The following is a 13320-nucleotide window of genomic DNA, read 5'->3' on the forward strand; positions in this document are numbered from 1 at the left end:
ACAGGATCGGAATATCATCACCTATAAAAGATAAACATAGGAAAGCTCGTAAGAACTATGAAGAAATATGTAATTGAAAAGAACATTTACAATTTAAAGTACACAAATCTAGAAATGTTTGCTAACAAAAGCTCTTATTTTATCTTAAGCATTCAATATATCAAATCGATAATAATAATTATGTTGATTTAATACAGTTGTGACACAGGAGAAATAATAATAATGTAGGCCTAAGTGCATTGTTATCAATTATGCATATGCCACAGTGGCTTTGATAACGATCGTAACATATTTCACTAAAAAATTAACATGTTTCGACTTAGATTTGATTGACTGAATCTTCGGTAACTGTTGTGAGTCGTTGATTGGCTGACTTAGTAATGTCGTTCCACTTGCGTATTTTGAACTTCCTGTACAACGACCGTTGCTGCATCAAACCCATTATGATATATGCATAATTCATAACAATCAGTACTTAGAAATACACGTCGTGTGATTATTAATATTGTTTCAACTATATTTATTATATTGAATTCAACTTGTTTGCCATTTCTGTTAATATTTGTTATTGAAGGTTTGAGGTTTGCCATGCCAACCAGGTTTGCCTTGCCAACCAGTTTTGCCATTTTTTGCTAACCACTTCCTTTTTTTTAACCCAGAAAACGTTTTTTTTTAAGTATAAAATATAAAATAAGTTTTAAATAACTAAAAACGTTGAGTAAAAAATACAGTTGTTATAATCTGTTTATTGCCCTAATAATTTTTATATTCCATCTTTTCACAGAAAAATCGTTATGTTCACTGTACTTTTATTGGCCATATAACTTTATAAAAAAATAACCAAACCCTTTTTCAAAAAACAATTGACAGCAATTCATAGAAATTATATTACATTTAGATTGCAGATATAATAATTATTATTATATAGTATTTAATATGTTTTAAAACGTAAATAGGTTTATGAAGAGTAAAAGTGGAGGAAAGGTGACGGAAACCAATTATAGGATTTTGTATTTGTGACGAGAATTTTCAGTTAGTTACCAAGAGGGTATATTATTGTACTATTATTTGTGATGTTGTATTATTGTTGTACAGTACGTTACTTGAGTGGTGGGATTCACGTTCCCAAAGGAGACGTTTGTCTATAATAAAAAGACAAACTGTGGTTTGTAAATGACAAAACTATGGTCTGTCTTTTTATCGAAAGACAAACCAAATTGTTTGTTTTTTTTACAAACCATGGCTTGTCTTTCGATAAAAAGACAGACCATAGTCCGGTTTGTCTTTTCATCGAAAGACAAATATAATTATAAATATATATTATTTATATATTACGAGCCAGCCCTGTTAGCCAAATTGTGGGTACGAGTTGGGCTGTATTAGTTTCTAAAAACAAGACAAACTGTGGTTTGTATTTTTATCGAAAGACAGATAATAGTTTGTTACGGCCTTTTTATTATAGACGAACAATTGTTTGTCTTTCTTAGATGTAAAAAACAAACTATGGTTTGTCTTTTATTGGATGTCCATCTTGAAAAATACCCGCACACAATAATACGAGGATGCTTTGCATTTACCTATCTCCTCCTACGATAATTGTTTTTGATATATGTTTATACAATGTATTGATTTGCGATGAATGGAACATTCCAAATTATTTGGTTTAACCATTGAGGTATACCTCCATGGTTTAACACAAGTAGGAAAATGTATGGGCCCTTGGAGAATAAACTTAAAACCATAAGATATAGTATTGCAACACTTTGAAAATACTGTAAATACGGAAACAAATATTTGGTTACTGAGTGGATAAAAATATATTTAAAAATTGTTCCTCTTTGTACCCATCCTCTTCCCCATCCCTCACCCATAATGTTACATAAAACAATTTTAGTAATTTTAAGGGTTGGGTATACGGAACTACATTATTAGCGGATGGATAAGATTGTATAGCCCTACATACTGTTATCGGCAGCAGCCGTAAGTACAGTGGTGGCGCCAGGCCTAGGCCTATATATATCATATTCGAACGATATTGTGTTTGCCATCATGTATTAGACTTACGGTGTTTTTAGTCGCGTGGACGCGACTCAATAGTTCACTATGTCGGTCGGTCTGTCGGTCTGTCTGTCGGTCCGGTATCACTATGCGTTTTATCGCTTTTCTGTACTTTTTGAACTGTTTTGATGTACAGACAAGTTTTAACTATGAGAGCACGCGACTTATGGCTGTTGGCCTTGTTGTTACTAGGCCTACATTATAAGATACCGCATGTGTTTTGTGCCAAGACAACCTATCGAAGTACAGGGACTGATTTCAAATCAGATCGGAATATCATCAGCAGGGTGAACATAAAAAGAACTTGTAAGAACTATAATGAAAATAATGTAATTGAAAAGACTATCTAGAATGTTTGCTAACAAAAGCTCTAAGCATGAAAACAATTCATTCAATATATCAATCAATCAATAACAATATATCGATTTAATACAGTTGTGACACAGGAGAAACAATAATAATGTAGGCCAACGTACATTGTTATCAATTATGCATATGCCACAGTGGCTTTGATAATGATCGTAACATATTTCACTGAAAAATTAACAAGCTTCGGCTTAGATTTGATTGGCTGAATCTTTGGTAACTGTTGTGAGTCGTTGATTGGCTGACGTGGCAATGTTGTTCAACTTGCGTATTTTGAACTTCCTGTACGACGATCGTTGCTGCATCAAATCCATGCATAATTCATAACAATACTTATAATATTATTATAGAAATACACGATGATTATTGATATTGTTTCAACTATATTATATTGAATTCAACTTGTTCGCCTTTTCTTTTTGTTATCGAAGGTTTGAGGTTCGCCTTGCCAACCAGTTTTGCAAAATTACTGCTAACCAATTCCTTTTCAAACCAGAAAATGTAAAATAAGTTTTAATTAACTAAAACGCTCAGTCAAAAATACAATTGTTATAATCTGTTTATTGTTCCAAAACTTATACTATATTCCACATTTACAGTGTGCAATAACATGTATACAGTAATATGCAATAACATGTATACAGTAATATGCAATAACATGTAAACAGTAATATGCAATAACATTTAAACAGTAATATGCAATGAATTACGTTAAAAGGGTACGGTGTGTACACTGTAAATTTTGTTTTTAAATTAAAAAAACTTCTTCTCTGATTAATATTGAAATTAACTATTTAGTATGGTCCGGGTTTTTAGTAATAGCACATGGATGGAGTTGGTTGTATATATCACATGACGTCATGACGTCGTCAGTTGAACTGTAAAGTTCAGTTTATTATTCCATTTCAACAATCCTAGTTGATATAGTCCATGTGTTTTATAAATCTTGTGCTTATCACATGAATATCAATAATAGTATTAAGTATTAACAATTCTTAATTGTATTAATGCATCCGGTGATGTACTTCATCTAAATATTTAACATCTTAAAAGCATGCAATATCTACAGGTAGATGAAGATAGTAAACAAAGTATATTGTTCATATGCTGAGCGGACTCGCAGAAGTAAAGTTTACGAGTGAATTAAGTTAAGATGTTCATCTTAAGAGGAATCATACTACTGTTTTCTATTGCTGCTATATTGATTGCATTGTTATTTTCTCGCTGTTTTAGTATCAGCTTCACTGACGTTAACGTTACTGATCATGTCACAGATTCCGTTATCGATCCTGTCACCTTTCCGGTTACCGAGACCAAACCAGTTGCCGATCATGATATTACCGATTCTGTTGATCGTACTGTAACCGATTCTGTTGATCGTGTTACCAATCCGATTACCGCGACCAATCCTGTTACCGATCATGATTTTACCGATTCTGTTGATCGTGTTACCAATCCGGTTACCAAGACCAATCCTGTCACCGTTCTCGGTATGATTGCTTTACTTAATGTGTTTGCTAATTAGTTTTAATTGTTATTAATTGGGCTGGCACACAACTAGATTATTTGCATTTACTCGTCACAGCTAGGTAGACATGTCTGACTCAGCCAGCGGTGGCGCCAGGATCTTTCCGAAGCAGGAGCGGGGTGGGGCTATGCGAGCATCACTAAGCTGGGGAGACAGGGGCTCTAGCCCCCTCGCCGGGAGCCTATTCCCCTGCCCACGTCGGGGAACACGGGTAGGCTACTTTTTGTCGGGAATATAATATACAGTAAAAATCGTCCTGGCGTGCCATACTTCAGCGCCTAGAAAACCGCGACGTTCCATTGACCGTGAGTACGTCAGAGGGCTATTATGCACTTTATATGCATTCATTATTGCCAGCGATGTCCATTTGTACGAATCGTCGTTCAACGTTGGGTCCAGACGCGTGATATCATGTTCCATCCAGGGACCAAAATGTGTACTGTAGTTACTTTCCAGGCGGAGTTTACCGACTGTTACGTGTAGTTACTGTGTGTGACGTACGCTACAGCAAAATAGAATTATGTTAATTGTTCGTATGTTCACCAATTTTTTTAATTTACAAGTAACCTTCTGTACCGCGGGGCACATAAAATAAATATTTCATACATTACTAAACAAAAAATAAACATGCCATTTTCGCTTAGCCAACATCTTATTATAGCTAAGTTATTAAATTGTCAATGTCCTGTGTATGTCATGAACTTTTCACCACTCGGAAGTCCAGATGGTACGCACGCATACACTTGGGAGGTATAAACTGATTTTCCGACTGAAAAGGGTCTACGCTTGCTGGGGCACCCCTGCCCACATCCAAATAAAGGCAAAACGGACCACTTTTTTAAGCCTCTAGGCCTGATGTTTCCAAAGTAGGCCTATAAGATGCAATTTTTGAAGGCTTGCAGCTCTAGTTTAAAAACTTTTCTTAGCCCAGCCTCAACCATAAAGCTGGTCATAGGTACTTATAAATTTCATTTCATATTTCGAAGTACAATAAGTGCATTTTCCGGGACCTAACAGCTATATTTTTCAAAAATTTCTTAGCTCAGTCACAAACAGGATAGGGACTTAGGCTATATATTTTGTTTAATGTTTCGAAGTCCAATTTCCGGGATCTATTTCTAAATTTTCTTAGCTCCATCCCAGCCATGGTTGTCTGGTTCTGTAGATTTGTAAATTCGTTTCATAGTATCAATTTTATGTATAATTGCAACCTAGCAGCCCTATTTTTCACAATTTTCTTACAGATCCGCCCAAGGCGCGCATTTACAATTTTTGCAGGGTGTCACGAAAGATCACGAAAGCTAAGACCCCCTAAGACATAAGATCACGAAACCTGAGACCCAATAACCTAAGATTACAAATTCTAAGATATACGACAGCTTAAAAACAATAATTGTTTATCTATACACAATTTTAAACATAGTAGGTTTCATTTATTAATGCTTTTTACAATACATTTAATTAAATAATTATCACAAACAGAAATAAACTCACAATATTTTCGCCCGTTGAGTAAATATTTACCTTTGTTTCACAACAAACAAACTGGACGGTTTGTTTGTTGATATATATTTACTCCATTGTGTTGGTTTCAGTGGGTGTTTCCCTTTTGCACCTGCATTGTATAATATTGACTCCAAATTAATTCAACTAACTTTATCCTGAATACAACACTTTAGAATTAGGCCTCATAAGTACTTATACTTTTCTATTTTCAAAGAATATTAATCGATCTTGAAATCAGCATCACTAATACTTACCCTAGGCCTAGTCATAAGGTCGACCTAAGGGGATATGATGAATTTGTCGATTTTATTTTTAAGTTAACGAAACCGTGTAAAGTATCAACAGTAACATTTTATTTGTATTGACAGTGACAAAATATATTGAATTGAACATGATTTTTACCAAAATTAACTAATTATCTAACTCAATTTAATTAGAGAGAAATAGAGTTGCTAGGTCCCCGTAAATTATACTGAAATATGAAACAAAATATATGAGTCTACAGGACCAGCCCTACCATTAGGGCTGTGCTAAGACAATTGTGAAAAATAGAATAGCTGTCCAGGAAAATGCATTTATATAGACCTCTATTGATAAATGAAACGAAATTATAAGTCTACATACAGGACCCACCATGGATGGTTGGGTGGATCTAAGGAAATTGTGAAAAATAGAATTGCTATAGGTCCCTGGAAATTGCACTTATATAGACCCTATTGATAAATTAAACGAAATTATAAGTATCCATGACCAGCTCTAAAGTTGTTTAGGCTGAGCTAAGAAAATTGTGAAAAATAGAGCTGCAGGTTTAAAAAAATTACACTTAGGCCTATACTTATACCTTAAAAATATCAGGCCGAGAGGCCTAAAAATGGCCCTTTTGTCTTTTATTTGGAAGGGAATGCGTCCGCAAGCGTATACCAGTTTCCGTCGGGGAAATCAGTTTATTTCGACAATAAAATATTGGCTAAACAAAAATGGCACGCCTTGTTTAGGAATGTAGGCCTACATGCAGTGAAACGTATAATTGAGGTAGGCCTACTCCAGAGGGTTAATCATGCAAAACAAAACATACGTCACGAACAATAGACCTCAAAAACAATTCGTACACTTTTGCTGAAGCGTACATCGATACGCAGTACACGACGTAACGCTTCGGTAAACTTAACTACAGTACACAATCTGGTCCCTGGATGGAACATGATATCACGCGTAAACCGCAATGCTGTCAATGCAAAGGGACACCGCCAGACAAGTGCGTACCTATTGTTTATAGATGCTGGCAATAATGCAATAATGCATACATATAAAGTGCAATAGCCCTGCGACGTACTAAAAAAAAATGGAACGTTGCGGTTTTCTAGGCGTTGAAGCTACGAAGTGAACGCGAATGATGTTTACTGTATATTATTCCCCGACGAAAAGTACTCGCGTTCCCCGACGGGGGAGGGCTGGGGGCTATGCTGTAGAACAAAACTCCCCTCGCGCCACCACTGTTTATTAGTGCTGTCACTGCTAGGTAGACATGTCTCTACTAAGATTAGTAATAGTAACTCTAATAGTAACCCCCCTTCTAATAGTAACCCACCCTAAAAAACAATCAAAGAATAATATTAACCAAGGGTTACAATTAGAAGATTTACGGTATATTATTTATATATATTATATGCTATATATGTCTGTCTTTACAGCAGAAGCAGAATGTCCAACCGGCTGCAAATGTGTTGCGCCTCAGCAGTTTACTAACGGTCACAGAGTGGAATGTCGTCTTCCATGGAGTATTAATAACATCAAAACTATCAACGAGTATAATGATCATGTTTCAGTAACAGAATTGTAAGTATAGGGTTATTGTGAGGCGAACATTTCATTGCTATAAGTCTATTTATAACTTGGAATTTTAAAAATATGAAAATCAAGATTATACATATAATTATTACTATTGATGAAAATTTCAGAAATAATTTCATTCCGTGCAGTCAGTTTCTATACACCAACCCTAGAACATAACAAAATAAGTGCATTGCCAACCCTTGTGTTTGATAGCTTGACAGCACTGACAAAACTGAAGGCCTAAATATTAATGTTACTTTTTTCTAAATAAATAATACATTATTCATTCTTTAAGCACTTATCGGGATGAATCGTTTAAAGATATTAATACTTTTACAATTGGTCATTTAAAGATGTATTGTCCCCCTGAAAAAATAATTCTTAAAACATTTTTTTTTTAATATTTCATTTTAATGTAACATAATAGTTGGATCTAAAATAAATGTATTTACCTGAAAAAATGTAATTTAAAGCAAAAAAATGGTCAAATTGGCTGCCAGCCAATGGATTTTTGGTTGAATTTAACCATTTATTTTAAAAGTGAAAACATTATTTTTTTTCATTTTTTTTCTATGGAAGTGATTACCTATATTAAAACTACAAAATAAAATATTCAAAGTCTGATTTAATTAATCTTCATTTTTCATGTTTTTGGGGGACAATACATCTTTAAGAGACTTTAAAATTACTATATCATCATAAACATTAAGATGTTAGCGAATATTCAGCATTCTCACATACAAATAATTCAAAATGTATAAGAAAAATAAAAATATAAAAATATTTTAAAATTTGCTATGGAAAATGTTTTCAACAATAATAGTATATTTGACTGTAGCCTAATTAAAGCATATACTCATCAGCATTTACATATCAAACAGCTTGAATATTGTAATTGTTACTGTACATTGTTTTTACTTTGAAGGGATTTGTACAAAAACCAAATAAGTACATTGCCAGCCAATGTATTTGATAGATTGACAGCACTGGAATGGCTGTAAGTATTTTGCTCTTAGTCTTAATCATCTCATAATGTATAGTAATCAATACAATACTACAATATATTTTAAAAGCATTAGTAAATACTAAACCATTATCAATAAATTATTCTTTTAAAAGATACTAATATTGATAGTTGGTTTTTATTTAAAGAGATTTAAAATATTATTTTTATGAAAAACATTAAGATGATAATAAATGTTTAGAATTTGATAGAGAAATTGTGTTCATGAGAATAACACTTTTATTTTTGTAAGTCTATTTATAACTTGGAATTTTAAAAATATATTTAAGAATATGTAAATCAAGAATATATAATTATTAGTGGCACCTATTGATTAAAATATCAGAAATAATTTCATTCCGTGGAGTCAGTTTCTATACCCCAACCCTATCACTACATCACTGTACCTATAAGCCTAGAACATAACAAAATAAGTGCATTGCCAACCCATGTATTTGATAGTTTGACAGCACTGACAAAACTGTAGGCCTAAATATTAATTTCTATGTTTAACTTTTTTCTAAATAAATAATAAATTATTCATTCTTTAAGCACTTATCAGGATGAATTGGTTAAAGATATTAATAGTTTTACAATTGGTCATTTAAGAGACTTTAAAATTACTATATCATCATAAACAGTAAGATGTTAGCGAATATTCAGCATTCTCATATAAAAATAATTAAAAATATACAAGTGACAATAAGAAAAACAAGAGTAATTAAAATATACAAATATTTAAAATTTTCTATATAAATTGTTTTCATGACAATAACATTTTCTTATTTTAATAGTTTATTTTACTGTAGCCTAATTAAAGTATACTCATCAACATATATCAAACAGCTTTAATATTGTAATTGTTTCTGTACATTGTTTTTACTTTTAAGGGATTTGTCCTATAACCAAATAAGTACATTGCCAGCCAATGTATTTGATAGATTGACAGCATTGACAACACTGTAAGTATTTGGTCATGTTTAATTTATTTTAAAAATAAATAATAAAATAAAAGTAATAATGAATATTATAAATTGTATAATTTCAAAATGTGATCAATACATACTGTATATGTATATAAATTATTTTTTTAAAGGTTTAGTAAAATGTTAACAATTAACAATATTAATTATTCATTTTATAAAAATCTTAATTTTGAATTGGTCATTATGTAAAAAAGAGATTTATTTAATAATTATTATATACATTAAGATGATACTAAATATTTTTTTTAAATTTATTTAAAATAGAAATTGTGGTCATGAGTATTTTAATTCTTTGTTTAATTTGTCTTGAAAATAAATAATACAATAATTTATAACATTGAATATTATGCATTGTATCATTGAATAAGGTGATCAATACACAATATCTTTTAAAAATCACTTTTCATATTTTATTAGTTATGTTTGCCTAATTAAAGTAAAATTAATTCTAAATGAATATGAATAATAAAAGTTGACATATCAAACAGCTTGAATATTGTAATTGTTACTGTACATTGTTTTTACTTTGAAGGTATTTGTATAGTAACCAAATAAGTACATTGCCAGCCAATGTATTTGATAGATTGACAGCACTGACAAAACTGTAAGTATTTGGTCATGTTTAATTTGTTTTAAAAATAAATAATAAAATAAAAATAATAATGAATATTATGCATTGTGTAATTTCATAATGTGATCAATACATACTGTATATGTATATAAATTATTTTTTTAAAGGTTTAGTAAAATGTTAACAATTATCAATATTAATTATTCATTTTATAAAAATCTTAATTTTTAATTGGTCATTATTTAAAAAAGAGATTTATTTAATAATTATTATTATATACATTAAGATGATACTAAATATTTAAAATAGAAATTGTGTTCATGAGTATTTCAATTCTTTGTTTAATTTGTCTTGAAAATAAATAATACAATAATTTATAACATTGAATATTATGCATAGTATCATTGAATAAGGTGATCAATACATAATCTTTTAAAAATCACTTTTCATATTTTAGTAGTTATTTTTGCCTAATTAAAGTATACTCATCAGCATTTACTATGTAGATAATTTCCCTATCATTGAGTGAAAGACTATACATAAAAATCAAAATGTATATGAAAAATAAAAGTTGACATATCAAACAGCTTGAATATTGTAATTGTTACTGTACATTGTTTTTACTTTGAAGGTATTTGTATAGTAACCAAATAAGAACATTGCCAGCCAATGTATTTGATGGATTGACAGCATTGACAACACTGTAAGTATTTTGCACATATTTATTTCTTGGTTTAATTTGTTTTAAAAATAAATAATAAAATAAAATAATAATGAATATTATGCATTGTATTCATAATGTGATCAATACATACTGTATATGTATATAAATTATTTTGTTAAGGTTTAGTAAAATGTTAACAATTATCAATATTAATTATTCATTTTATAAAAATCTTAATTTTTAATTGGTCATTATTTAAAAAAGAGATTTATTTAATAATTATTATATACATTAAGATGATACTAAATATTTAAAGTAGAAATTGTGGTCATGAGTATTTTAATTCTTTGTTTAATTTGTCTTGAAAATAAATAATACAATAATTTATAACATTGAATATTATGCATTGTATCATTGAATAAGGTGATCAATACATAATCTTTTAAAAATCATTTTTCATATTTTAGTAGTTATTTTTGCCTAATTAAAGTATACTCATCAGTATTTACTATGTATATAATTTCCCTATCATTGAGTGAAAGACTATACAAAAAAGTCAAAATGTATATGAAAAATAAAAGTTGACATATCAAACAGCTTGAATATTGTAATTGTTACTGTACATTGTTTTTACTTTGAAGGTATTTGTATAGTAACCAAATAAGTACATTGCCAGCCAATGTATTTGATAGATTGACAGCACTGACAAAACTGTAAGTATTTGGTCATGTTTAATTTGTTTTAAAAATAAATAATAAAATAAAAATAATAATGAATATTATGCATTGTGTAATTTCATAATGTGATCAATACATACTGTATATGTATATAAATTATTTTTTTAAAGGTTTAGTAAAATGTTAACAATTATCAATATTAATTATTCATTTTATAAAAATCTTAATTTTTAATTGGTCATTATTTAAAAAAGAGATTTATTTAATAATTATTATATACATTAAGATGATACTAAATATTTAAAATAGAAATTGTGTTCATGAGTATTTCAATTCTTTGTTTAATTTGTCTTGAAAATAAATAATACAATAATTTATAACATTGAATATTATGCATAGTATCATTGAATAAGGTGATCAATACATAATCTTTTAAAAATCACTTTTCATATTTTAGTAGTTATTTTTGCCTAATTAAAGTATACTCATCAGCATTTACTATGTAGATAATTTCCCTATCATTGAGTGAAAGACTATACATAAAAATCAAAATGTATATGAAAAATAAAAGTTGACATATCAAACAGCTTGAATATTGTAATTGTTACTGTACATTGTTTTTACTTTGAAGGTATTTGTATAGTAACCAAATAAGTACATTGCCAGCCAATGTATTTGATAGATTGACAGCACTGACAAAACTGAAGGACTAAATAATAATTTCTATGTTTAACTTTTTCTAAGTAAATAATAAATTATTCATTATATAAGCACTTATCAGGATGAATTGGTTAAAGATATTAATAGTTTTACAATTGGTCATTTAAGATACTTTAAAATTACTATATCATCATAAACAGTAAGCTGATAGAGAATATTCAGCATTCTCATATAAAAATAATTAAAAATATACAAGTGACAATAAGAAAAACAAGATTAATAAAAATATACAAATATTTAAAATTTTCTATATAAATTGTTTTCATGACAATAACATTTTCTTATTTTAATACTTTATTTTACTGTAGCCTAATTAAAGTATACTCATCAGCATTTACATATCAAAAATCTTGAATATTGTAATTGTTACTGTACATTGTTTTTACTTTGAAGGAGTGTGAGGGATAACAAAATAAGTACATTGCCAGCCAATGTATTTGATAGATTGACAGCATTGACAAAACTGTAAGTATTTTGCACATATTTATTTCTTTGTTTAAATTGTTTTAAAAATAAATAATAAAATAAAATAATAATGAATATTATGCATTGTATAATTTCATAATGTGATCAATACATACTGTATATGTATATAAATTATTTTTTTAAAGGTTTAGTAAAATGTTAACAATTATCAATATTAATTATTCATTTTATAAAAATCTTAATTTTTAATTGGTCATTATTTAAAGAAGAGATTTATTTAATAATTATTATTATATACATTAAGATGATACTAAATATTTAAAATAGAAATTGTGATCATGAGTATTTTAATTCTTTGTTTAATTTGTCTTGAAAATAAATAATACAATAATTTATAACATTGAATATTATGCATAGTATCATTGAATAAGGTGATCAATACATAATCTTTTAAAAATCACTTTTCATATTTTAGTAGTTATTTTTGCCTAATTAAAGTATACTCATCAACATTTACTATGTAGATAATTTCCCTATCATTGACTGAAAGACTATACAAAAAAATCAAAATGTATATGAAAAATAAAAGTTGACATATAAAACAGCTTGAATATTGTAATTGTTACTGTACATTGTTTTTACTTTGAAGGTATTTGATAGATTGACAGCATTGAAATACCTGTAAGTATTTTGCACATATTTATTTCTTTGTTTAATTTGTTTTAATAATATGCATTGTATAATTTTAAAATGTGATCAATACATACTGCATATGTTTATAAATTATTTTTTAAGGTTTAGTAAAATGTTAACAATTATCAATATTAATTATTCATTTTATAAAAATCTTAATTTTTAATTGGTCATTATTTAAAAAAGAGATTTATTTAATAATTATTATATACATTAAGATGATACTAAATATTTAAAATATAAATTGTGGTCATGAGTATTTTAATTCTTTGTTTAATTTGTCTTGAAA

The 13320-nt window shown here is 28.9% G+C and overlaps 1 protein-coding gene across 1 annotated transcript in view; it reads left to right on the forward strand.

The window, feature by feature from the left end:
• The first annotated feature begins 7133 nt into the window (after positions 1–7133).
• The window catches only part of LOC144849007 (uncharacterized), a 51202-nt gene continuing 45015 nt past the window's right edge, over positions 7134–13320 (forward strand). The window contains exons 1-2 of the mRNA XM_078705959.1: positions 7134–7294; positions 9185–9256. Coding sequence (XP_078562085.1) covers positions 7134–7294; positions 9185–9256 — 233 coding nt within the window. The remainder of the gene's footprint in view (positions 7295–9184; positions 9257–13320) is intronic.

The sequence above is a fragment of the Antedon bifida genome, chromosome 7, assembly GCF_963402885.1.
Source record: "Antedon bifida chromosome 7, ecAntBifi1.1, whole genome shotgun sequence".
NCBI classification, from domain to species: Eukaryota; Metazoa; Echinodermata; class Crinoidea; order Comatulida; family Antedonidae; genus Antedon; species Antedon bifida.